The following is a 27625-nucleotide window of genomic DNA, read 5'->3' on the forward strand; positions in this document are numbered from 1 at the left end:
TATGAGCTGTGTGAAGAGTTCTGTGTGAATATAAGCCCATCTTTTATTGCTGATTAAAATTTTATCATGCTAGAAATTTGAAAAAATATTTTAGTTGTACAAAAAGAAACTCTCAAGTTTATCATGAATGTGCCCAGTTTAAATTTGGAGGAAAATGAATATCATTCAAAAGAAAGAAAGAATCAGCATATCATTCATTCACTAGTTGGCCTATTGTAATGGACAAATCAACAAAAACAACTAAATATGCCAAGTGTTCTAATAATTTGGCCACCACTGTATTATACCAAGAACGATAACTATATTAGCATCCACACCAGCACTTTATAAAATTATATTAGCATCCACACTAGCACATGATAAAGTTATTATTATTATTATTATATGCAGTTGTCATCTGCTGCTCGAAAAGCTCAATATCGTTCTGATTGGCTGTCAATAATTTTAACGTCTATCATCAATCATCATATGTTTTATCAACCTTTATCTTTTACCTTTTATTTGTGAGAAAAAATTGCAATTTTGTTTTAGTTTTTATTCCATGGTGGAAACAAAAACATAATTGCGAGATGTAAAGTGAATTCTGTTGTAAAAAAAAAAAAAAAGTCAGAATTCTGAGTTTATATCTCACAATTCTACCTTTTTTCTCCTCACAGTTCTTCACTGTTGAAGCGGGCTTCCATATTATCAATATATGGTGTGGTATGAACAGGCCTTAACAATAACGACAGATTAACTATATTGTTAGAATCACAAGTTGGTATTATAAATACCATTGAAGTCTAAACAGTCCTTTTCTTTAGGTTTTGTTTAGTGAGGCCACTTGTCTTATAAAGTAAACAGGACCATTAAAGCATCTAGACAGCACCAGGTTCCCCAGCCAACACATTCAAGCACCTTCACATACTCCTAAATTGGTATTGTCTTGTATTATGTTTATTGGGAGAGAGTTAACTATACTAAAATGGACATGGTTGGTACAACAACGCCCTACAAGGCAACCCATAATCTCCCACACATACACCCACACTCACAGCTCTGACATAAAGACAAATCAACAACATCAAAGATCATTCTGAATATTTATTATGATGCACAGCAGACAATAAAGAGGGATGTCAAATGACTAACAAACATATAGACAATAGGTTAATAAAAAAATAAAAAATAAACTACAGTAAGAACCAATCAAAATGTCCCTCACAGTTTAAGACAAATAGGGGCTGAATGCAATAATTGATGGAATGAATGCAATGGCTGAAAGGTATTCAAGCAAACCTATGAACACCAGTGGAAGTTTTTGGAATGAACTGAGCCATAATTCTCCAGAAACATGATAAAAGGCACTTAAGGAAAAAAAAAAAGATCAAATAATTAAAAAAAGCTAATATGGAAATGAAGAATCACATAAATGGGGCGGGGGGGGCTTGACGGACGAAAATAAAATAAACGTGTTTGAATTCTTCAACCGCTCATGACCATCCTTACGAGTTCTGTAAAAGAGAGAAAAGAAAAGTAGTATGAGGCAGTGATCCAAGAAAATTCGACCCAGTAGATCTCAGCAAATGTTGCCATGGACACTACACACTAAGTTCTAAAAATTCCAGATCCATAAACAGTCACAGATCGCACTAAAACAACAGACTGCATGTGTAGTTCAGTAATATTTCCCTGCAACAACAAGAGGTGAAATGCAGAAGCCCCTGGATGATTTGAAGGAAAAGGGGAGGAAAAAGAGATTGTCCAGGCCTAAAGGAAATTTGAATGAGTTAGCAAACCTTATATAGGCATGGGGAGAACAGATAAATACACAAGTACATAAGAGATAGAAAGCAGGAACAGCAATGTGACAGGACTGGAAACTAGAATTAACAATACATCTCTTTACAAAGCCTCCTAAGGTAAGGATTTCAAAAATAAAGGATAGGGCTGGGTGTTTACACAATTTCCACGATTTGATTACGATTATGACTCACAAGCTTGCAATTTGTCATCTACCACAGTAGATGATATGTTCACGCATCAACTAAAAACAGCATAGACTAAAAGATCGATTCTCAAAATGAACAATTGACTAAAATCGAGAAATTTGTATCTTACACTGGCACCATTTCAACCTTTAATATGATGCTGACAGTAATTTTTCTTTCACAGTACCATCAGCTTCCATATATTCTGTGGCTGCATTCACACTGCAGAGATTTAGGAGTGACAATCACATTTAAAAACAGAAATCAATTAGTTATCACTCACATAAATGACCAAAATCTGTGTACAGAGCATATTAAGTGGACTGATAACTGTGTATGTGGCCTATTAGAACTAATGCAAGCAAAAGGGATTTGAATATACAATACTGAAGTTGTAACACTGTATTTCAGAATAAAGGGTAATGGCTTGTTTCGAGGGAGATTGGTATCAGGGTGACCAGCAAATTTAGCATCATCATGGCAACAGTGGGAGTCAGGACGCGCCTATGCACATGCAGAAATGCTACATGCTACGCTACAGCCAGGGGACGCAGGGAGCTGCAGGAGACAAGAATAAGTAAAAACAAACTGAGGACCATCCGTACCCTCTCCTCAACCAGCCATAATGTGGCGCACAAATGCTGTCGGAAGGAAAGGCAAATGGATTAAATACAGACTTCAAAACGTCTACTGTAGCCTTGAAGTTCAGAGAAGAAAACAGGCCCATATGTGGTTGTTGTACCTTCATAATTGATGCAGCCATTAGCGTCCTCATGTCCTGCCAAGAGCGTCTCCACCTCTTCCTCTGTCATCTTCTCACCTATCATAAAACACGGGCAAGATGCATTAAATTCTCCAAAAGAAAACAACCGCAAGGTTCTTCTAGTTCTTTGTTGGTGGTCAATCTCTTAGGGATTGAAACGACTGATATTTTATTCAACAAAAAGTGTCATTTGGTACAAATTCAGTTTTATGATTAAAAAATATCAGTGGATTTTACTTCTAATGTTTCACTTGATGGTTAAACTAAAAATGCACCGAATCAGGGATTTGAATCAGTATATTTTTAGTAATGTGTACCCTTGTGAAAAAAAGTGTGCTTAACTGTATTGAATGTGCACTTAAAAATACATTACAAAAAAGTACTTACAGATAATATAATGTTAATGAAAAAAAGGCCACTTAAGTATACTTCAAATCTTTAACATTTAAGTATGCTTTTAATAATGTCAAATTAAGGTACATTTTAAATCAAGAATTACAGAAGTACACTTGTAAAGTACTTCATAATTTTAACTGTAGTATTATTCTATACTACATTTTAAGTTAATATATTTTAAATGTACTAATTTGCAACTTCATAATTACAAATGTTTCAACAGAAATGACATATTTTAGTTTACCATAAATGCTTGTCAGCACATTCAGCAGCACACTTTAATCATGTTTAATAACACCTACTTAAGTGGGTCAAATAAAGCACTCTAAAGTTCATATAAATTTAAACTATAATACATTTTCATTTCCAATTAAGTCCAATTAAGTGTCTAAAAACATTACATTCAGATTTTGCTTAAGCAAATTCTTTTAAAGAATATTATTTCCGTAATAATTACTCTATAAAAGTATGCTAAAGCAGCTTTAAAAATAACAGAAAAAAACATCCTAAGATGCTTCCTAAGTAGAAGAAACCTTGAAAATAATCAAAGAAAGACAGTATTGTACTCTAGTGTAATATAATTCTAAAAGAGGCCGTGACTCTTTACCCAGTGTAGTAAGGACATGTCGAAGCTCAGCGCCCATCACCGTTCCATTTCCCTCTTTGTCAAACACCCGCAGCCCCTCCACGAAGTCCTCAAAGGATCCCTGATCCTTGTTCTTAGCGATGGCCTGCAGCATGGGCAGGAACTGCTCGAAGTCCAGCATTTTCATGTTCATATCTGAGAGAAAAGGACATTAAAAATCACTACTCTTATTCAAATCAACATCTTAACTCACTGAGAATAAAAGGAATAAAATAATCACTTTATAATTACAAGTGTGGAGAAATAAAGACATATCTAGATTAAATCAGTGGGACATTTTGAAGTGGGTATGAGTGCATTTAGACTGATTAAATGAGAAACATTGCTTTTGTCTGACAGAATGTGAACAAGTATAGCTTAGTGATCAAGGGAAGTGACGGAGTCATACAGGTTTGAAACAACACGGACTATCCCTTTAAATGAAGAGGACAAAGATTTCAAACATTGCAACTTAAAAGTATTTCCTGCTTGCTAAAAATGCACGTTTTTAGCAAATAATACAGGACAAGGCATACTTGAATCATAACAGCAAAAGAAAGGCCTGACCTTCATTACTGGGGTTGCCCAGGACTTTCAGGACCTCAGCATTGACAGGGTTTTGCCCCAGAGCACGCATCACATCCCCACACTGATTGTACATGATCTTCCCATCTCCTGTTCGGTCAAACAGGAGGAAGGCCTCCTTAAACTCTGTTAGTGAGAGAATGGGATGCAGAAAATTATTTGTAGTTATGTGGACTGAAAATGAAAATCGTGTGATTTAAACTAAAGCAACAAGCACATTTTGATCTAAAATCATTAAGGTTCTAGTTATTGCTTGAGGCTTTGAGATCACTATCATAGTGCTTGGCAGAGCAGCTTACAGGAATGCAACGCTTCCCGGGGCCACCCTGAGTCAAACTTCACACACACACACACACACACACACACACTTACTGTGATTAACCATATATGGGCAGAAGAGAGAACAAGCACTACATCAATAGGAATATTAGTTGTGTCCCAAATGACTTATTATACACTATGTACTCTACTGTATAGTGTGAGTTTTTTCATAAACAAGGAGCAATACTACATAACAGACAAACAAAAATAATTAGATGTGTGTTAAAAAGACCAAAGAACATAGACAATTTAGTGAAGTAAAAATGTAACTGAACATCTTTGCTGTTATTATTGTTTTTATTAGCCTGATAAAATTCAAGCACAACAGTTCATAACAGAGGAGTGATAAATCTGATGTGCTATTTGTGAAGAGGAATGATGCCTAAACACTATTTCTTTAGTCTATTAGTAGATTTGTAAACACAAACATTTTAATAAAGTGCAATATGACTTCTTTTGCTTGTGAACGACTCGTGAATGAAATGAAAGGAAATCAATTTAGTAAACGCATGGGATCTTATAGTGGAGGATTCATGCATTTATTTATTTATTTTTTCATAATCAAAATACTGTAACTCTATCCGATGGTAAAGATTCTTACGAATCGGTTGGGTGAATGATTTAATGACTCACTCATAACACAAAAGATATCGCCACGTACTAGTAGAAATACCATAGATAATAATTTTACCATATCTGCGGGCATAACAATGTAAAAGAGCAAATGCAATGCAATACAAAGAGGTCAATGAACGAATATTTTCAGTGAACCGATTTAAAAGATTCGAGTCAGTGAGTCGAATCAAATCCGCAGCACTGTTCTGTGATCACTAAAGAAGCTTTTGCTGCTTCTACCATCAGAAAAAAAACAGGTCATGATACTACGCTACTTCAGCTTGTTTAATTTTAAAACAAACGTAAAAAAAAAAAAAAAAAAGAAAAAGAAAAAAAGGCCATATTCTATTACTATTCACATCCAAACAATTTTCATGTTCCTTAGGTAGCTATGTCCTCGTCTCTAGCTACACATTCCACTGTAACAGCTTCCGGTGTTTTCAAACGCGACGCATCTGGAAACTGCCTGCACTTAAACCTCAGCGTTTGAGCACCAGAAACTGATACATAAAAGAAACCTCCTGTCTATTTTTATGCGTTGCATTTGGAAATTAGGCACAGCATAGCATGCACACACCATATCGTGTGTTCTTCTGAGAACTAAGCATTAACTGCACATCTGTCAGCCAGTGCAACTGATGTACGGGCCTTTATTATCGTTTATTTTTTAACACAAACGCAACTATATAAACTCGACAAATTCATAGCATATTACATTTAAATAGTCAACATTTATACTCACCACAAATCTGATCCTCAGTGAAGTCAGACTGTCCATGCCAGGATAATGAGGGCCACAGAGAAGACCAGCGTTAAAACTGAATATGCATTATTTAATATTTCAATAAAGGACACTAAGATTATCCTACAAAATTAAACACTCAGTGCAAACCAAATCACATTTTAATACTGAATGCATTAGATATTGGACTAACAGCATAGCTGGATGGCTTAAATGCCTTATGAGATGATTGAGGTATCAACGTTATGTCTAACGGTTACATCGGTAAACCTACCGAGTGTATGACTAATAGGCATTACCTGCATCATAGTGAAAATGAGAGATGCTGGCTATGATCATGTACTTACCATGACTGCAGTGTTTGAGGATGGAGCTGAGGGAGCGTCGGCGCGAGCGCTGCGTGAATTACAGAATGGGCGAACACTCTCTGCTACACCGCTATATTCGCGATGACGTCATGTCAACTCTATTCAAGCCGAATCGGCCAATCGAATTGTGCGGGCGCTGGTTTCCCTCTCCTGTCATTACCGTTGTGTCAGGACTACGTGCGCAACAGAAGAAACTTTAAATACCGTAATGTAGGTTTCCCAAACGCATGCAGGAGTTGGTAAGTTGAACATGAACATTTACGCATCCCAAGCGAATTATATTGCTTTTAACTTATTTCATCAGTTCTTGGGAATTGAACCTGTGACCTTGGCATAATGGCATTGGTACTGTTTGAGCTAGGTGAAAAGCTGAGGCTATTTAAATCGAATTAAAAATTAAAAATAGATCAATAATTCTGCAAGGCTTGCTTGTTTGTTTTTAATGTTTTTAAAAAAGTTCAAAAGTGAAATTAATATGCCTCAGGCTGAAGGAAATAAATAAAACCATGTACAGTAGAGGGCACAGCTCAAACGAATTGCATGAAGAATATGATGCAGAAGAAGAAAGTTCAACACTATTCAGCAATAACAAAATGAAACACAATGTGTCATTTTTGCTTAGTATGGTTGAATTGAATCATTGAATGTCAGTAGCAAAGACATCGGTTAATAAAATGGGATGATGAAGAGCTTGTGGGCTCAAAACGTCACCTGCGGTGAGAACATAAAAAAAAAAAAAAACAGTTTTCTACTTTTTGAGCTGAGGCGTGCCAACTTTTCTCTACCTTTCTAAAATGGGATTAAATACATAAATGATATTTATCTCATATTTATTTTTTGCAGATGTGTATAATATTCTGAGTTTGCATCTGACTGTTTTATTCATTTTGTGGAATACTGAATATGTTTATATGCAGGTGAGATGAGCAAATACATGTTCATATGTAGTCTAGAACTACAGAAAGCATCATGTTCACAGCGCACACAACGCCTCTGTGCTTACTTCTGACTTCTCTCAACATGGCAACATGAGAGCCATCGGTCAGTACATGAGAGACAAAGTAACTGGCGTTACCCCAACACTGCTCACCCAATCCACATACGTTTTCAACATTTTTGTTAACATATATTTACAACATTTCACCAGTACTTCACAAAAAGCTCAATGGTTTGAATGTGATGAATTTAATACATAAATATTAGTAGGCGTATTGTAAATTTTTATGTAAAATAAAATTATAATTATCATCAAATATTCATTTTTATTGTATAGTACAATTGATTTCCTAAAACACTAGTGACAATACAGAACCATGAACATCCAAATGTGCCATTATTAAAATGTTAAATTAAAATCTTAGAGGGTATTTCAAGTAAATATGGTTCCAAAACAGGTTTTCTCAGTGATGCCATAGGCATAGAAAAACCACTTTGGTCCTTCAGTGAACAGTTTTTAAAATAACCATTATGTTTTAGTGTGAATAAAATTTTAACAATCTAAAGAACTTTCTTACACTATTAAAAAAAAAAAAACCTTTTGTGCATGAAAAGGTTACATGCATGTTACATTTTTTGAACCATAGATGCCAATAAAGAACTTTCATTTGTAAGAGGGTGAGGGGTTTAGCTGACAAAAAAAAAAAAAAAGAGAGAGATAGGTGACCCACATAAAGATCTAAGAACTGACCTTTAAAATATTAAATAAGTTATATGATCATTACCAGGTTAACAAAAAAAATCACAATAATGTAATTTGTATTGATTACAATGCATGTCTCTTCTGAACAGATCCTCAAAGTCATTATTACAATTATGCACATGACATGGTGCACTCCATTAGATGGCAGTAAAGTTTCAGTCAGGATGGATATTAGCACATCTAGAATATGAGATCTGTTTTAAATACTGATATTTCTATTTACCTCTTTCAATGTTATGTTATTTGCTTGTTTATGTTCACGCCATATATGCTTTGATATAAAAATGCTTGCACTTGCAATACTTGTTAGGATGAATAAGCAAGTTGTGAAAGTTAGGTTTCTGAGCTTGATGTTTTGTGGAGGATACACAGGGGTGAAGAGAGCATGTTTCAACATCCGTCTTAACTAATTAACCAAAAAGAAGAATAAATAGTCTGAGGAGGAAATCAGTCTGCTGATGCTGCCTGCATTAAGCGTAAAGGACATCTGATACCTTATCAAGGGATGCTTAACAGCATCTCAAATATTGCTGTTTAGAGTTTGATTATATAACTCGTAGCTTAGCTGATTTTAAGTTTTATTTTTGCATTGACTGCTTTTAACCAATAAGATATTTTATTGTTACAATTGCCTCCTGTGAGACTTAACTTGAGCCTCAAACAAGAACAACCACAAGGTCTTCTACGTCAGTCCTGAAGGACTTCAACATGTGGGCGAGTGAGTACTACATGGTTTAGGCTAGATTTGACTATCCTTACTCTACCTGAATCATCATAGGGTTAAAGGTGTAAGTTAAAAGGAGACAATGACTAACAGAATAAACAGAGAATTATTCTGGTGAAATAAACTCAGTAGGTGGCAGTAAAGCACTAGATTAAACACTTGTCCAGGTCAGATGCTTAACTAGGTTCTCTATCAACTTTGGTTTTTGGTAAAACCAAAACCTATGACAAAACAATGACATCCGTATTTCAGATCGCAAAATGTTTATTTTTTGTGATGCACAGAACCAGAGTTCAGATTCAGCCATCTGAGGCTTTTTTTCACCAGTAACATGTCAGTGTCAAAACAACAATGTCTATTAGACCATTTTACAATTAATTTTCTTAATTCACTTCATGAATAAACAAGAATTTTTGTTGAGGGGTGCAGGCAGAGATATCATGGATATGATCTGATCCTGTTTTTGGTTAAAAATGGCAAAATAATTGTACAGATATTTTACACTGAATTTTATACAAGCTGATGAGACAAATTTATCCTTTAAAGAAATATATTTTCTCATTTAAATCAGCTCTATTCACTCCTGACTGGTGCTCTCTCCACACTGGAAGCGTATGAAGTCTAGCACACGTGCATTCTGTAGAGTCAGGTACTGTCCCACAGTATATTTGGGATCTACGAGGAAGGTCTGGGGCAAAAGTCTCGTCTCAGATTCACCACATGGTATATCGTCCATGTTGCCAAGAGAAACAGGTGCATCGCCCACTATATGTTGCCCCAGCTTCCTTCCCAGAGTGTCCGTCCCATCCTTAGGTCCACCTTGAAACACAACTAGCGATCCATAGCGCCCCATCTCAATGCCAACCTGCCCGGGAACTGCCCCATGAACATATGAGCCAATGTGCCAATCAGAGGGCACAGCAAGTGATACGGCCCGCCGCATGCCAATGTTCTCACCTAATCGTCCTGAAGGGGAAAAAACAGAATACTGAAATGAGAAATGAGATGAGCATGGGCGTAGATCACGCGGAGACGCATCCCCCCCCCCCCACTTTTAATCTACGTAAACTCGTCCCCCCGCACTTTTTCCGGTGTGAATAAATAGATATTTAAATTCAGAGACAGGATTGTCTAACCATTGCGTATGCAAAAAAACAGCCCCGAAAGAGGCGTACCCCACTTCCTATGCAATAGTTGGGATTTATAAAAACAAACTTGACGTGAAAATTTGCGCAAATCCACGCAAACTCTGACCCATGCGTACAAACTCTTTTTCCTGGAGTGAGAAAATTAACGAAGTAAAAACGATTTTAAGCTCTGTTTTCATGTCGATATACACATTTACATTAAATATTCCACTCTCATTAATGGAGATAAGCACTGAAATTACATAAATTCATTACGCAAAAGTTAAACCAAAATATATTTGTAATGGATGCGCTTGATCACTTTTCCTCTTTTAATGACAGCAAGGAGTGCTATAGTTGCACAATAATTCATCTTTACACTAAACTGCAGATCTCATGTGATGATTAAAATATTTTTTTTAGCAAGAACAATGATCAATGACGCGCACTTACTTCGATATTATCGCGGACACTACTGGATTCGGTGGTCGAACGGTCCATTGAGATCAATGAAGAATGAGATCAACTCTATTCTACAATATTTATCTGATAACTAGTTTAAACAGTTTTGTTTTTATAAATATTTTGATATATTTATTCTAAAACAATGATATTTGATGATTTTTAGCAGTAAAAATCAATGTATGGCACAAATGGCATTTATAGTCCTTATATAGTGTTTTACAATATATTGGTAAAGAGAAGGTAATAAAACCCTCAAGAGGAGGAGATTATGAGAAGAAATTATTACAGAGGGAATGTTTTTGGATTTATACTTTAGATACTTTATCACCGTTGGGGCTGAATGAGGATTTTGATATTAAGCCTTTTTTATATTGATTGAATTATGTCTCCATTTGTTGCTGTGTTTTTTTGTTGTTGTTTTTTTTTTTTTTCCTCTTGTGTCACATGATTTGTATTACTTGTCACATGTTTTTTGTGTATGGGCCTAATTAAGGTGATTAACCTGACTCTATTTAAAGTTGACTTTTCTTACATTTGGTAATGTGCCTGATGAAGACCTGTGGGTCGAAACGTTGCTAATAATAAATTAATCCTGAACAGCTACTTATCAGTGTGCGAACTTCAATCTTTTTTTTCCCGTTTAAATTACTTAGTTGTTCTGCACCTGATCCCGATCTGGGTATTTGGGATGTGCACACCTGTTTGATAATTTTGACTATTTATAGTCCTTATCTCATATTTCCTTAATATCTTGTACCTTTGACAGTGTTAAACATGGTGTCACGTGGATGGAATATGCATGGAAATAATATGCAGATGAGGTTATGTATAGTAAAACTAGGCGTTGTAAGCTCCATATATGGTGATTTCGGGGGGGAGACGGGGTGAAGATGCACGTACGCACAATCTTCCCCTGACTGGGATTTATAAAGGGATTTTTGCGCAGATTCTGGCGTACGCATGGTTATATAAATCTGAAAACTTTTGTGCGTATTAGGGGTGTCCCCGAATAGTCGACGATTCGATGCTTCGATTCGAGGAGCCTGATTCGACTCCCAATCTCACAGTCGAATATTCGCAGGGTGTTATGATCATGCCATTTTGGCTATACAGGGGTGCTCAGTGTCTGATTTCACATTGAACTACCGGTTTTCTCCCAATAAGTTAATATACAGCCTATTATGATAAGAATCTTAAAAGAAAGAAGCTTTAAATAAATATTAACTGCATGAATAAATCCAACTTCCCCTATAGATAAGTTTCGCTTTCTAATCCGTCAACAACAGAGGAGCATCTTGGTGGCAGGGATTTAAATCTTTAACAAGACTCAAATTGACACAGGCTGAGTGGAAGACTTCTTTTTTTTTTTTTCTACCAGGTAGGGTACAACAAGTGATTTCAAAACGGTTCAGTCTGTCTGTTTATTTATATTTTATATTTATCTCATATAAGATGCATTTGGTTGTTACGCTACAGTAAAGGCTGACTGGTTTAAGACTGGTAGGTTATATATAACCATTTCTGTCTCCCTCACTTCTGAAATGATTGCTACGCCCCTGGAGATGAGAATGAGGAAAATTATTTTTATTATTCTACTTAATTAATAGGAGGTAGACAATAGACAGGGTGTGTTAAAATTGCTTACAAACGATGTTACTCATGTTGTGAAGATATAATCACATCATGCAATTGTATATATATTTCATGTACAATACAGACTTCAAACGTTTGGGATCATTAAGACGTTCTGATGTTTTTAAAAGAAGTCTCTTACGCTCACCTAGGCTGCATTTATTTCAAATTCAGTAAAAATAGTATTATTGTGGTTTTCTATTTTAATATATTTTAAAATGCATTTTATTCTGTGATGGCAACGCAAAATTTTCAGCAGCTATTACACTAGTCCAGTCTTTAGTGTCACATGATCCTTCAGAAATCATTCTAATATTTTGAATTGCTGCTCAAGAAACATTTCTTCTTACTATTAATGGTGAAAACAGTTGTGGTGTCCAATATTTTCAAACATTTTTCAGGATTATCTGATGAACAGAAAAAATGATTTGAAACTGATTTTTTGTGTAATATTGTAAATATATTAATTGTAACTTTTGATTAATTTAATGCATCCTTACAGAATAAAATTTAATTTAAGAGAAAATTAATTGCTTTAAAAAAATACTGACCCGTAAATTCTGAAAGTTAGTGTGCATTTAAACATTTTTAATTGTGGCTTAATTGTCCAAATACTTTTTTGGGTCACTTTAAGTAGCAAGAAATCGTAGATAAACCTGGTTTTAGAATGTTATGCAAAAGTAAATATAATGTAAAAGGGCAAACTCACACATGATATATCATGGTATATCTCACCTATAGTCAAGGCTATCTGATCTGCTAGTGAGGGTCCCTCAGGAACGTGGAGCTTACCAATGTCCTCAGAAGACAGCACACTCTGAATCAGAGAACAGATCAACAGTCAGAGGTTACCGAAGGTGTGGAAGAAATGCACATTTCTGAAAATGCCAATGAAGGGCATGTACCTTAATATACCCAGTCTGTTTTTTGCTGCTATTATGAGCCATTACATACAAAGCAATATTCTTCACCAACTGCTGAAATTTCTCATTCCTCGCCACAAAATCTGTCTCACAGTTCACCTGAAAAGAAAAACATACATTTTATCACACTGCATCATTTTGGCAACCAAATTACACATTGTGTAACATAATGAGCAACATACCTCAACCATGACAGCTGCATTGTTACCCAAAAGGACACCAATCAGCCCTTCCTTGGCTTTTCGACCTTCCAGTTTACTCGCTTTGCTCCAGCCCTCTTTTTTGGCTTGTTCATGCAGCCAGCTTTCTGCCTACAAACAAATTTTGTTACCTTACCATGTACAGGTTTGTACATGCACACCCTTACTTTATGCACATTTATATATAAAAAAGATGACAACAACTATGACAAAGATGTGAGTTTACTATTTGTGGCTGACAAATCAGATGACTTGAAATTAATACATAGCAACTTGTTTACAAAAAAATACAGTGGGTTTAAAATTCAAGTAGTGAAATTAAAATATATATTTGTAGTTGACATCAATGTGTCCTATGCTGTGACGGAAAAATGTAAAAATAATAATAATAATAACCTCTAACATTGAAGACAAACCTCTCTCGTGCTATTTGTAACTCTAACAAAGACGACACATTTTTCTCATGTTAATTTTGTATGTTAAAAGTGTTGAAGTTTTTGTCACACCATAGGACACAGTCCAATTTTTATTTGTCAACTACCCATATAAGCTGTTTTGCATAAGATCCTCCATTCTTTTCAAGAACACTGGCCCGCACCTGTGTAACGTCATTGTTGAATTTCTCCAGTGCCTTTTTGCAGTTGATGAAGGTGTAGCCCGTAGATTTACGTAATTTGAGGAGAAGTGCTTTATCTGCTGCTAAACTCGGGCAGCTGGTGTAGAGAGACTGAACGTGCTGCGTGAGACACCCCTATGAGCAACACATTATAAATATGACACATGATTTAATGATGCTACAGTACATTACACAGCCGTATGGAAACCGAAATACAAATACTGTCACCTGTTATTTAAAACACGCCTTTATTTGAATAACAAGCCAACAATTTCATATCAAAGCAGACTGTCATGCAAAGAGCAAGCATCCAGTCAAAAACATTAAAAGATAACAAATGAGCCCACCTTGACTACTTCTGTCCTGACAGATCGAAATAAAGAATATAAAGCCATTTCTACACCTTCCTCAGGACTAACACTACTTTCCTTACATCAGTAACTGGAATGTCATTGAAGCACGCTTTCTACAGAGAGAGAGAAAGGTCAAACAGAAGAGAATTGAGGAGTCACGTATAGCGCCATCTACTGCACAGGAGTTTACACTACCGCTTACTGAATTCATTGTGAAAATGAAAATAACAGTGGCTAACGAAACTGGTATACAAATAAGTGTTTAATGGTATACAAAAAATACATAAACCTGCTCAAATAATAATAATAATAGTATTTTATTGTTGTTGTTTGGGTATTATAGCTACCAGGGGCCTGTTTCATAAAACAAGTTTACCCAAACAAGCCAGGCTTATTTCAGCTTTTGTGCGTACGTACACTTTTAGGAAGAAATCTACGGAGAGTTTTATAAATGAGGCCCCTGATGTTTTATTCGGACCCGGAATTGAACATCACGCAGCGCTGAACACTCCATACAGTGTATGTCTCATTCATACTCGAAGCCGGAGGGCGCTAAACATTAAACATACGATTGCGACAACATATCATTTATTTGTGTTTTTCAAGTCATCTCCAGGTAATAAATAATGTATATGAAGTATATGCAGTGCTAATTGACTATTCTGCCTTATTATGCCATAAAAAGTGTTTGTAGTATATAAACAATTCATTATTATTGGTTATTGTCCAGCAGTATGTCTGACTTCTAAGCCAATTAAAAGCTAGAAATAAGAGAAAAATAGTTGCTCATACACTACCAGTCAAAAGTTTTTGAACAGTAAGATTGCCTGCATTTATTTGATCCAAAGTACAACAAAACAGTAACATTTTGAAATATTTTTAAATATTTTAAAATGTAATTTATTGTGATTTCAAAGTTAAATTTTTTGCATCATTACTCCAGTCACACGGTCCTTCAGAAATCATTCTAATATTCTGATTTGCTGCTCAAAAAAACATTCATTATTATTATGATGTTGAAAACAGCTGAGTATAATTTTTTCAGGTTTCTTTGAGAAAGTTCAGAAGAACATCATCTGAAATAGAAATCTTTTACTTTTGTTCAATTTAAAGCATCCTTGCTAAATAAAAGTATTAATTTCTATAATTTCTTTTCCAAAATAATAATAATAATTATTATTATTATACTGACTCTAAGCTGACTGGTATAGAGTATAAAGTTACAAAAGCTTTTTATTTCAGATAAATGCTGATCTTTGGATCCTTCTATTCATCAAAGAATCCTGAAAAAAATTTACTCAATTGTTTTAAATATTGATAATAATTATTAAAAAAGGTTTCTTGAGCAGCAAATCAGCATATCAGAATGATTTCTGAAGAATCATGTGACATTGAAGACTGGAGTAATGATGCTGAAAATTCAGCTTTGATCAGCAATCAATTACATTTTAAAATATATTCAAATAGAAAGCAGTTGTTTTACATGGTAAAAATATTTCACAATATTACTGCTTTTTGGATCAAATAAATGCAGTCTTGGTGAAGTTAGTCTGACTTTCAGTTAGTCTGACTTGTCAGTTTATTTGGTTCAAAATAAGTCAGACTAACTGAAATAAGCCTGGCGTGTTTGGTAAACTTGTTTTATGAAACAGGCCCCAGTCCTAATGAGATAATCTATACATAATAATAGCTACAGCAATGTTTATTTATAAACCACATTTGTGACCCTGGAGCACAAAACTGGGGTATATTAAGTCGCTGGGGTATATTTGTAGCAATAGCCAACAATATATTGTATGGGTCAAAATGATTGATTTTTCTGTTACGCCAAAAATCATTAGGATATTAAGTAAAGATCATGTTCCATGAAGATATAATTAATTTGGACAACTTTTTCTCGATATTTAGATTTTTTTTTTTTTTTTTTTTGCACCCTCAGATTCCAGATTTTCGGCCAAATATTGTCCTATCATAAACCATACATCAATGGAAAGCTTATGTATGTAGCTTTCAAATGATGTATAAATGTCAACTTCAATGATTTGACCCTTATGACTGGTTTTGTGGTCCAGGGTCACATTTAAAAACAACTTGAATTGATTCAGAGTGCTGTACAATATGGGGAAAAACAACTCTACAATTCAAAAAGAGTAAAAATGTGTCAGCTCAGCACTAACATGGAGATTAAAAAAAAAACTTTGACAAGAGTATAGAGATTGCAGTGTGAATTCTACCACCTGGTCTTTCAGAATGTTTGCACATTTTATGGAATACTTTCTTGCCAAGAACATGTTCTTGGCAAATGGATCAGACCATGAAATTGCCATGACGCATGGAAGATTGTATTAAATTTGTATACATTTACATTTACATTTATTCATTTAGCAAATGCTTTTATCCAAAGCGACTTACAATTGAGGAATACAATAAGGGATTCATTATAAAGAGGCAAATAGACACGGGAAGTGCTTGCAATACAAAGTTTCAGGCATTGTTCAGAGCAGTTCTTTTTTTTTTTTAAAGATGATATTCTATATAAATGCTATATTCATCTTTTTCACCAGATGTTTACCATTTCTGGAGCCTGAGAACGAGAACTGTTCTCAAAAATTTTGGACCAGCTGACTGAAAAAGAGGAATAGAGATTCATTCATTTTACTTTATTTTATTTTGTGATTACAAACTTCCTCTTTGTAATCATTTCACCACTCCCAAAACTGCCTTTTTACTCATAGCAACACAGCAAAACGTCACCTTGTGCTTTATTATTAAACATTAGTAGACAACAGAATGCATGGGAGGAGTTCCTTAAGCTTTATTGATCTGAGATGGTATAAAAACCGAACTGAGTCTTAATCTGTAGTCTGTGCGTCTAGACCGTCTAAAGTCCATAATGAAGATCACCCTCATCCTCTTTCTCACCATCACCCTGATCTCTCAGGGCTACAGTGGTAAGTTAATACCTTCAATTTCTATCCTGATTGTTCGTTCAGTTAAACTGAACATGTTCATGTAAGCTACCTTTTGTTCTTGTACTGCATAGATAGAATCCTAATGCAAATAGTGTTCCCTCTCTCTCCCTGTCAGATTCTCTGGACTTCTGTAAGTGTGAAATTATGATACTGAATTTAACCCTGCCTTTTTCCTATTTTATTCATTTTTTCTCCTAATGATTTATACCCAAATCTCCTTAATCAAATCCTGTGCCTTATGTCTAATTGTTCTTTAGTGAGTTCATACTATTGAGCTCTACTAGTGCAAATAATAGGTTACGGACATGCTTCTGGGTGGTAGATCTTTTCTTTCACATAAAATGAATCAGAATGAAGCATTTAAGCGACGCTTTAGCAGTCAGCATGTGAAATATATCTCACCTTCTTCAAGGCTCACTTTCTTGTAAAGGAAGATGTGGAGAGCCCCGTGATGCTTCGAACGATTGCAACTGCGATTCACAATGCCAGCAGCACGAGGACTGCTGCGATGACTATAAAAAGCAGTGTGGTCGTCGAGGTGAGCTTCAACATCCGTGATTCTGGAAAACAAAATCACTCTCATAAGAACGATACAAAGCTGTCATTGGGGTGGTACCAGTATAAAGGCAAACTGGTAAATCTTTGTACCTTTTCTGAGAGTGTATAGGTTTAAAAAAAAAAAGAAAAAAAAGTTTAGCAGGTGTTCTGGTCTTGCACATTAAAGCTGTAAAACTAATTTTGCTGTTCTGTCAAGTCAAGTTGGACTGAAGTTTGTAGTTTTACGAATATAGTTTAATACTCCTTGTCTGTGTTCAATTAGACAAAAGGCACAAACGAATAATGAATCATTCAAAGTAATTCTTGACAAACACAGGTTTTATTTGTCTCTTAAATACAGTACAATGCTCAAGGTCTGTCGAGTCACGTGGGGCAAATCAGCGTTTTATAACAGGCATAAAAATAGGAGAAAGATTTAGTTCTAAATATTAGGGGGTTATCTGTGTAAAGTTACTCATTGACCCGGAGTCCTGTTTATTTTGGATCCCAAAAGTGGCATGAAACTCAGCTGTGTCTACTTCTATAGTTTCACACACTTTCATTAGAAAATGCTAAACACCATATTTCCTATTGTGTAATTTATCAGTTTCATGTTAGTTATTTGTATGAAAAATACTATTCAGACAAAAGGAACTGTCATGGATATATTTATTTTCCTAAAACATTACTTTTTATTATTATTTGACATTATTTTCAGTCTACAGGTAAGATAAATCCGATGTAAGTTCAGTTAATTGCTGTTACGGTTGTAGTTGTCAACAGCACAAATCTGCACTATACTCAGGATTGTGTAACACAAACGTATAAAAACAAAAACAATAATAAACTCGAATCTAGTTAGATTTACAGTTATGAACACTGAACATGTGCAGACTTTTGACTGATAATTAGCATTGTTTTCTTGACTACTAAGACAACAGATTTCCAACTATGAAACTATAATTGCAGTAATTGCTTGGTCAACTTAATTGCAGTAATTGCTGTTTTTCCTCATCTTTCATTCTTTCATTTGCTCAGGCTTTGTCAGGGTTTTCTTTCCACTTCAGGCGCTAAGTCTTTCTTTATCCTTTTCCCATCCCAAGCATTAGCCCGTGTCTCTGACGCTGAGATCAAGTCTCTGTCTGAGGCGCTGTACAAGTTAGACCATAACAGGGCCACAGCCTCAGAGCTGGTTATTGATCCTCAGACACTGATCTCTTCATCTCAGACCGGCTCCGGGAATGACCACTCATCTCGCCCGTAAGACACAGACTGCACACACAGATAACCACATACAGTATTTACATGCATGTTATTATTCCAGGGCTCTCTTTCTCTCTTAGATTGTTCAAGCAAGTGAGTAGTACTTTGCTCTCCAAGCCCACATATAAAGCTCTGCTGAATCTATTAGACAACTATAGAAGGGTGACGGGGGAAGCGGAGGATGTGCCCTCACAGGAAGTGCAGGAGCAGGACACTTTCCTCCAACAGACCATGAACACTGATGTTGGCAAGGAGCTTTACAATTTCCTCCACTCTAAAGGTACAGTATTAGTATTTATTAAATAATATTTAAAGAATTACCATTCAAAGGTTTGGGGGTCAGTATAATTTTGAAAGAAATTAAAAGTTTTATCTAGAAAGGATACAATTCTTTGCTCAAAAGAGACAGTAAAGACATTTATAATGTTTTTTTTTTGTTTTTTTAACAGGACTTAATTAGCATATTAGAATGATTTCTGAAAGATCATGTGACATTGAAGACTGGAGAAATGTCTGCTAAAACATCAGCTTTGCCATCACAGGAATAAATCATATTTTAAAATATATTAAAATAGGAAAGAGCTTTTGAATTGTAATAATATTACACAATATTACTGTTTTTTGATAAATAAATGTAGCCATGGTGAGCATGAGAATCTTCTTTTGAAAAATGTACCAATCCCAAACTTCTGAACGGTGGTGTACATTTTTTTATATGTAGTATTAATATTTTACTAATATTCTAAACTCTTTACTAGAAGAACAGAGTTTACTGAGTACTATTATTTGTACCACAAAGTTATTAAAATGCAAATTATGCAAAATATTTGAATTTAAACCTCTGGTTTTCAGGTATATACTCATCACAGAGCGCGTTTATCCAGGATCTGAAGATGATGTGGTTTGGTCTTTACTCTCGATCCAGTGGCAAACTGGACTCCAGCGGGTTTGAGCACATCTTTGCAGGTCAGCCTGTGTGTGTGACCACGTGTGATTCGCTGTCAAACTGCTTTTTATCTCTCTTTGGCTGAGATGTATTGTGTCAACAGGGGAAATTAAGAAAGGAAAGGTGTCTGGTTTCCACAACTGAATTACTACAGCCACAGTTTTAATGGCCCTGTGAGTACTACTGAGCATGCGAATCAAAACAAACCAGTGCTAGTACAACATGCATTTTAAAAGTCTGGATGTCTATTTGTATTACACGTTTTGATATAGTAAAAGCCAAGTTTCTCCTCTCTCTCAGTGGACCACATATCCTGATGTATTGGGAATGCAGTTTGAATGGGATGGCTATTTCAAAGAGGTTGGTTCTGCCCTTATTGGCTCTAGTCCTGAATTTGATCTGGCTATCTACAGTCTCTGCTACATCACCCGCCCTGGCCAGAAGTAAGTTGTCGGGTGTTGTTGTCTGCATATGCATATTTATTCCTCCATCTGGCCATTCATCAAATGAATCTCATTGTTTATATGAGTAAATCAAATTTATATACTCATGTTTATCTGTATTCTCAGGTGTTATGTGAGTCTGGGAGGAAAAACTCTGGGCATTCAGACCTATACATGGGACAACAGCAGCTATGGGGATGGAAAGAAGTACATTGCCTCTGCTTACCCTGCCACACCATGATTCCCTGTCATCTGAACATCAGTATCAACAGACTCACAACCAAAACAACTCATATGTAATCTTCATTTTTTCTTGGTTGTTGATGTTGGACCAAATAAAACACAAGAATAGAAAAACACCCTTCCCGTCTGTATTTTTACTAATACATAATATTCTTTCACACTCTCATTAGCTACAACTGTCAAAATGTACACATCTATTAGTCTGTTATTAAGCAAACTTGTAGGTCACATATGTATTTTTCACATTTTTACATTTGATTTAGAACTATTTTCCAATAATTAAGGATAGAATCACATTCTGTAATTATACAAAAAAAATAAAAGGACAAAAAACAACAAACTCTTACAAATGGCTTTATTTTCATAAAATACAAAATCCTTCTAGATTTCAAGTGTATGACAGTGATAGACCTGATGTTTGAGGTTATGGATCAGCATCAGCGGCACAGCGGAAGCCCAGATTAGAGGCAGAACTGTCCGGAGTATTTTGACTACGGGCTGCACACCTGTATCTGTAGCAGTAAGACTACAGAGAGAGAGAAAAATATGTGTTAACATGCATGCAAACAAGTTGTATAAAAGCTTACAGATGAAAGTCGTATTTTCCTCTTAGGTGCATATATATGTGGTGTATGCAGGTTTGCTGCAGGATTTTTAAGCTCAAATTTAAGACTTTTTAAGACCTTTTTTAAGACCTGCACAAATAAAATTAATACCATATGAGCAGGGTAGGACAATGTCTTCTTTCCAAGAAAACTGAATTTTAAACCAGAATATATTGAAATAAATTAGGTTAAATATTTCAAGAGGGTTACCAACGGGTATGTTTAGGGAGTTTAGGAGTTGGTTAGGACAATAATTAAGTGTATAAAATTAAATAACTACATAATTCCTTAAAAATAATATACAGAATTGAATAGCAAGTGCTATAAAATAGTATGAGCCACTAATATTTAGTCATTTAGCAGACGCTTTTATCCAAAGCGACTTATAAATGAGGACAATGAAAGCAATCAAAATCAACAAAAGAGCAACGATATGCAAGTGCTATAACAAGTCTCATTTAGCCTAACGCAGTCCACGTAGCAAGAGATTTTTTTTAATAAATAATAAAGAAAACATAGAATAGAAAAAGAATAGAGCAAGCTGGTGTTAGAGGCCTTTTTTGCTTTTGTTAATTGTATAATAAATAAAAAGAAAACATAGAATACAAAAAAAGATTAGAAAAGCTAGAGTGCAAGTCTAAAAGGGACAAGTTTTTTTTTTTTTTTTAAAGAATAGAATTAGAATAGAGAGAGGTATGACGGTCTTCATTCTCTCTTACATTATTTTTCTTGCTGCCGCGTTCTGGATTAATTATAAAGGTTTGATAGGACTGGCTGGAAAACCTGACATAATACATACAAAAAAATAAATAAATTAAATTAAATAAATAAATAAAAAAAATAAAAAAAAAAACTATAGGGCCCTGGAAATCCAGTTCTGAAACTACAGCCTCCGGTATTGCAGGAATACCCTATTCACAACAACAGCCTTATTGAACGTGCACATTCATTCTCTGCCAGCAGGAGGCGCTTTCGAACGGTTTCCCCGGTAACAGCAGAACACAAAGCAGCGCAGCACTGGACTTTGAAACGTGCCGCGCTCATATTTATTTATAGCCTTTTGAAGTTTAATCGTCACATTAAGCTGTATAGCGATTCTGGTTTGTACCCAAATTTAAGACCTCTTTAAATCATAATTAAGACTTTCTTGTACAATTTAAGACTTTTTATGTCCTTAAATTTGATAAAGTAAATTTAAGACTTAAGGACCCGCGGGAAGCCTGGTATGTATTAGGCGTATATAATATGTGCATACTAGATTTACACTACTGTTCAACACTTTGGGGTTGGCAAAATAGGTTTTTGAAGTCTCTTATGTTCACCAATGCTGCTTTTATTGAGATGGTCCTCACTGCAGAACACAAGGTCCAGGGGGTGGAGTTGGATCTAGATCCAACTCCTCCCACCTTACATAGACCTAAACCTACCCGTCTCCACCCCCTGATCCATAAACCCACCCATCCCCACCCCTAAACCTACCCATCTCCACCCCTAAACCTACCAATCTCCACCCCCTGGATGTGGATCCAACTCCGCCCCCTGGATCTTTTGTTCTGCAGTGAGGGGCTACTGCTTTTATTTGATAAAAAAAGTATTGCAAATAACTTTTTTCTATTTTAATAATTTTAAAAATACAATTTCTTCCTCTGATGGCAAAGCAGAATTTTCAGCAGCCATTACTCCAGTCTTCAGTGTCACATGATCTTCAAAAATCATTATATTATGCTGATTTGCTGCCTAAACATCAATCATTCCAATCAATGTTGAAAGCAGTTTTGTGGTTTAATAATTGTGTAAACCATTATACATTTTTTCAGGATTCCTTTATGAATAGAAAGATTAAAAGAGCAGCATTTATTTAAAATAGAAATATTTTGGAACATGTCTCTACTGTCAGTTTTGATCAACTGACTCCTTTTTGCTAAATAGAATTGTTTTTACTTTTGACAATGTTAACTAACATACAATATCCCACCCCTCAATAACCCTGATGTACTTATGTCAGTCATACATTAGATGGCTTTGTGTATGTTTTACCTTGTGGCACATGTAGGATCCTCCTTTCTTGACTCGGTCTGTACCGTTTTCTGGTCCTTTCTATGAAAGGAGTCATAAGGGTAAGGGTTTAACACATGAACAGCCTTATATGCATAAATGAAAGACCTTTAATTTATGGATGTGTGAACAGTTCACTCATATTAATCTTACAGGGTTGTACTTGTCTTCTGTAGAGTGATGCACGCTCCACCAGTCCGCCGTCCACTCCCATGCATTTCCCACCATGTCATACAGCCCAAAGCCATTGGCAGGAAATGACATCACCTGCCCAAAACACCAAGTAATCAGTCAGTGTTCTGTAATTGCGCCTGTCTAAATTTAAAACCCAGTATACATGTAAATCAGGATAAAGGGCTACTTTGTGTTACCGGTGATGTGTTAGCATAGCCGTCCTCTGCTGTGTTGTGGTTAGGGAAATCTCCTTGCCACAGGTTAGCATAGTGTTGCCCTCTGGGCATTAGTTTATTTCCCCATGGGTACAGCCTAACAAGAGCGACAGAGAAAGAATGTGTTAAAAGCCATTAAAATGGCAAACAATGAACAAAACACAGACACACACGCACCTATCCTGCAGTCCTCCTCTACAGGCCAACTCCCACTCAGCTTCAGTAGGAAGTCTGCGTTTAGCCCAGTGACAGTACGCCTGTGCGTCACTCCATGATACATGCAGCACAGGGTGATTCATCCTAGATAAAAACACAGAGATTGTTTAATATTATGACTTCTAAACAGGTGTATGACTTATAAACATATCATCTGATTGTACATTATTATTAGTGACGCATTACAATCATTCAGTACTTGCTCATGTGGTATTACATTTTTTGTGTATGTATTTATTTACCTGTGCTCTATGGTTGAATCTGGTCCTTCTGGGTGTCTCCAGTCTGCACCTTTCACTGGTGACCACCAAGGAGCTGCAGCCACCTACTGACCATAATTATACATTGACAAAGTGAAGTGCAGTTTATTTAGCTATATATGCACGTCCTGTCTATTTTGGCTATATTTGGAGATTAATATCTCAAAGTTCTGAGTTCATGCAGGGACAAAGAGACAGGCTCATTACTTCACTATATTTGTAGTTAATTTTTAACATTTCCAGTCTTTCCAAGACATTCTGTTCCTTGGCCCCCTCTTGAATTCATTTCAATTCTGTGTTACCCGCAAATATGTGTGAATATTGACAGACAGGATGGACAGGACATTTTTTTTTCAACATTTAGGTGAATTTATTTGATCAAAATTACTGTACAAAACTCTAATTTTGTGAAATATTACAGTTTAAAGGATTTTTTTTTCTATTTTAATATATTTCAAAATGTAATTTATTCCTGTGATGGTGTAGAATTATTACCTAATTCATCTGATATGCGATTCCCTGATCAATCCTCTAATAGAAACGTGAGGAAGAGGTCAGATAAAATAAATGTTGATTTTGATGATTTTTTAGTTCAGGGACTACAAAGGGACTGGAGTAGGGAGGTCAAGAAACAGGAGAAGGAGGAACGTCGCAGACGGGCCCAAGAGAGAGCGAGAGGACCAGAAAATCATCTTCAAGATGAAGGCAATATTGAGACTGATGAGAAAACAGGAAACGACAAATAAAGAATAATGAAATTAATAAGAGATGATTGAATTATGTGATTATTCAGATGAACTGCAAAAGTTAACAAATGATTTAGAGACAGTGAAACTCTAAAACTCCTGTTATAAAAATATGAGTGTTGAAAGCTATGTATAAATATATCTTATGTCGAAACCATAGATGATTATAATCTTGTAGGTTTAACGGTTATATAGGTTGCGGTGCTTATTTTGTAACATGACGGTTAAAAGCAAGAGGATGCACTTTGCATTTCCATGCAAGGTGGAACCTTTAGCTAAACCGTGGCATAAGATGCTCTTAACACCTGCTAGAGGTGTTATATTGTGGTTTAGGTATATAGTTCTATATGTTGTTTGAAAAAGGTGTCATAATTTTTCCTATAGTTTAAAATAGAACTAGACATGCTTGCTATCTAGAGATGTTGTAATATTTCCTTCTGAACTTTTGACATTACTTTTGTACAGACTCTGACATAAAGGTCATGTTTCCTGCCTGGGATGGAGGAGGCAGTTACAAGGGGTGTAAGAACTATATAAATGCTTGTTAGACTATATGTCAGGGCCGACACTTCGTGGTGAAGACTATTCGCTGTTATTTTATTGTTATTTGCTTATGAGTTATTTGTTTTTTAATAAAACGAAACCAATGCTTTGGTGATTCGTTAACCTTTTTAAACAAGTCTCTGAGTGATTAATTAATAATAATAACTCGTTATCTGAACCTGAATATATTCTAAACGAGCTCCCAGAGGTACGAATTTGACTGAGCCAGGACGGTCACCGGCGGGGAAGCATCCGGAATCATTAAAAGCATCCATCCAGATAAGAGGTAAATATGCATTTGCTATTTATGAGGTACCTATGGATGATGAAGATGTGAATAATGGATTTTTGGGTCTTTTAACCGGTATAGAAACACAACAATGGCAAAGCTGGATTTTCAGCAGCCAGTCTTCAATGTCACATGATCCTTCAGAAATTATCATCATATGCTGTTTTAGTACTCAAGAAACATTTCTTATAATTAGCAATGTTGAAAACACTTGATATTTTTGTGGAAACTGATGTGCTACCACTCAAATGTGTGACACAAGAAAGATAAAAAAAAAAGAAATTAATACTTTTATTCAGCATGAATGCATTAAAAACAAAACAAAAAAACATATGGTTTCCACAAAAATATTACGCAGAAAAAACATTTTTCAACATGAATAATAATAGGAACCATTAATAAATGAGCACCAATAACAGTTAAGCATTAGAACAATTTCTTAAGGATCATGTAACACTGAAGTAAATTGTAGTGTAGTGTACAAATATGTAGGAAAATGTACAGCCAGCAGCAAGTTGGTCATTATTGCAAAATGTAAATATGAAATGTAAATATTTTTATTCCAAATACTAAACTAACAATATAGTTAATAGCTTTATTAACAGAAGAATTCAAATGTATGTGTACATGTTTCTCACCGCACGTGACAGAGTGCTCTTCACCTCCTCACTCAGCAGTCCCTCAAAAACAAAGGAGTCTCCAAAACGCTCAGCCTGTAGATACAGGTAGCTGATTGAGTGAGTATGTATATTGATTATCTGTCTTATGGCCCAGTAAACGGTTGTTATTTACCTCTGTGATGTATCCTGTCTGGTTGGTGAAGTGTTGGAACTGCTGGTTTGTGACTTCATGCACTTCAATGTGAAAAGGGTCCAGCCTCACGCTCCTCTGCGGCCCCTCTCCATCCTGTGGTATTCCTGGGTCATCCGTTCCCATCATAAAGCAACCTCCCTGCAGCAGCACCAGCTACACACACGACATTCAGATGTCTTAAAACAATAATTTATCAAAAAATAAAAATATGCATTCATCATCATATATTTTCAAACTTATATGTCCTTCTTTCTTCCATGAAAAGTTATTTATAGCAGAATGTCTATGTTGTCCGTATAATAAAAGTGAATGGCTGTCAAGCGATATTTTCAACTTCAAGTATGTGTTCCACACAAAAAGCTATCATATGGTTTTACATGTAGAGAACTTAATTTAAATACAATATACTAACTTGACAGCCATCTAATATATATATATATAAAATTCTCCTTTTGTATTTCACAACAGTATGAAACAACACTTTACTCGTCGGGTGCATGATGCAAACATAAGAGATAAATTGAACAAACCTACCTTACTGGGTATATCATGTTCTGTCTTGTGTGGACTTTCGTTTGCTGTTTTGGAGTATATCTTTGCATCATCGTGATGTTCCAGTTTGTTTTCATCACTTACATCAACAGAACCAACCCTTTTCAGTCCCTGACAGCCACAATCCGTGCTCTGTGACTCCGACGACGGCTGTTCGAGCACGATGTCGCCTATATTACTACGCACTGCTAAAATGCAGAGAAATAAAACTACAGAACTGCTCGGTGTTGACGCCATAGCATGTGGCAGTTGTGCTCATGGTGAACTGCACGTCCGGTGTTACGAGACTTTCGGTTTCCGAGATTTTCAGTTTCAGTGGGCGGAGCATACATGAATATTAATGAGTTTCCGGGACATGCGCGTGGAACTGACAATTTCAGTTTACGCTCCTTGTATCTCAGCAGGTTTAATGGACTATTTTTAAAAAGGTAAATATATTTACAGCGTTGCATAAACCTATTCCTAAACTACATTTGTTCATCATTTCGTAACAGTTTTGATTAGTTTGCAGTGTTATGTTCACACAAACCTTGCACGTTTTGTGCAGTCGTCCCTGACTGAATGATTGCAGACAGTCTTTGTGTAATGTTAGGATAAATCACCGCAAACCAGTTGTATACATTGATTTC

General features: G+C 35.6%; 4 protein-coding genes across 5 annotated transcripts; 1 reads left to right on the plus strand and 3 right to left on the minus strand.

Annotated features, from left to right (window-relative positions):
- Positions 1–1065: 1065 nt before the first annotated feature.
- myl6 (myosin, light chain 6, alkali, smooth muscle and non-muscle) lies at positions 1066–6493 on the minus strand. The gene is made up of 6 exons (XM_058779130.1): positions 6365–6493; positions 6018–6045; positions 4322–4465; positions 3737–3910; positions 2713–2790; positions 1066–1493 (listed from the first exon to the last, which is right to left on the minus strand). The coding sequence occupies exons 1-6, from the start codon at positions 6365–6367 to the stop codon at positions 1465–1467; spliced, it is 456 nt and encodes a 151-aa protein (XP_058635113.1). The 5' UTR covers positions 6368–6493; the 3' UTR covers positions 1066–1464.
- Positions 6494–7871: 1378 nt separating this feature from the next.
- tsfm (Ts translation elongation factor, mitochondrial) lies at positions 7872–14275 on the minus strand. The gene is made up of 6 exons (XM_058779129.1): positions 14119–14275; positions 13754–13906; positions 13138–13266; positions 12938–13054; positions 12768–12849; positions 7872–9774 (listed from the first exon to the last, which is right to left on the minus strand). Exons 1-6 carry the CDS (start codon positions 14164–14166, stop codon positions 9386–9388), a joined length of 918 nt encoding a protein of 305 aa, XP_058635112.1. The 5' UTR covers positions 14167–14275; the 3' UTR covers positions 7872–9385.
- A 2589-nt stretch (positions 14276–16864) lies between these two features.
- On the plus strand, positions 16865–20719 carry endou (endonuclease, polyU-specific). Its single transcript, XM_058780038.1, is given in 10 exon segments — positions 16865–17075; positions 17212–17226; positions 17509–17634; positions 18737–18893; positions 18977–19176; positions 19749–19862; positions 19946–19981; positions 19984–20015; positions 20143–20285; positions 20412–20719. Coding segments are annotated over 10 exon segments (996 nt in total). The 5' UTR covers positions 16865–17017; the 3' UTR covers positions 20527–20719.
- A 150-nt stretch (positions 20720–20869) lies between these two features.
- On the minus strand, positions 20870–27300 carry sumf1 (sulfatase modifying factor 1). 2 transcript variants are annotated; one of them, XM_058780036.1, is made up of 9 exons: positions 26979–27300; positions 26424–26597; positions 26270–26344; positions 24036–24118; positions 23755–23877; positions 23560–23674; positions 23342–23455; positions 23171–23230; positions 20870–21054 (listed from the first exon to the last, which is right to left on the minus strand). In XM_058780036.1, the coding sequence occupies exons 1-9, from the start codon at positions 27231–27233 to the stop codon at positions 20953–20955; spliced, it is 1101 nt and encodes a 366-aa protein (XP_058636019.1). In that variant the 5' UTR covers positions 27234–27300; the 3' UTR covers positions 20870–20952. The 2 variants fall into 2 exon arrangements, with proteins under 2 accessions (XP_058636019.1, XP_058636020.1); XM_058780037.1 differs by lacking the exon at positions 20870–21054 and adding an exon at positions 21663–21916.
- Between the last annotated feature and the right edge of the window lie 325 nt (positions 27301–27625).

The sequence above is a fragment of the Onychostoma macrolepis genome, chromosome 06 (genome assembly GCF_012432095.1).
Source record: "Onychostoma macrolepis isolate SWU-2019 chromosome 06, ASM1243209v1, whole genome shotgun sequence".
Classification (NCBI taxonomy): domain Eukaryota; kingdom Metazoa; phylum Chordata; class Actinopteri; order Cypriniformes; family Cyprinidae; genus Onychostoma; species Onychostoma macrolepis.

Excerpts from the sequence above, each read along its gene's own strand:
- myl6 (XM_058779130.1), bottom strand. Across the intron at positions 3,911-4,321 it reads GGGCAACCCCAGTAATGAAG|ATATGAACATGAAAATGCTG; the intron begins GTCAGGCCTTTC and ends CTTTTCTCTCAG. Across the intron at positions 1,494-2,712 it reads TGGCTGCATCAATTATGAAG|AACTCGTAAGGATGGTCATG; the intron begins GTACAACAACCA and ends TCTCTTTTACAG.
- sumf1 (XM_058780036.1), bottom strand. The coding sequence starts at position 27,233 with ATGGCGTCAACACCGAGCAGTTCTGTAGTTTTATTTCTCTGCATTTTA. Across the intron at positions 26,598-26,978 it reads AACATGATATACCCAGTAAG|CTGGTGCTGCTGCAGGGAGG; the intron begins GTAGGTTTGTTC and ends TCGTGTGTGTAG. Across the intron at positions 23,456-23,559 it reads GCTATGCTAACACATCACCG|GTGATGTCATTTCCTGCCAA; the intron begins GTAACACAAAGT and ends TGTTTTGGGCAG.
- tsfm (XM_058779129.1), bottom strand. The coding sequence starts at position 14,166 with ATGGCTTTATATTCTTTATTTCGATCTGTCAGGACAGAAGTAGTCAAG. Across the intron at positions 13,267-13,753 it reads TCAACAATGACGTTACACAG|GCAGAAAGCTGGCTGCATGA; the intron begins GTGCGGGCCAGT and ends ATTTGTTTGTAG. Across the intron at positions 9,775-12,767 it reads TCAGATAGCCTTGACTATAG|GACGATTAGGTGAGAACATT; the intron begins GTGAGATATACC and ends TTTCCCCTTCAG.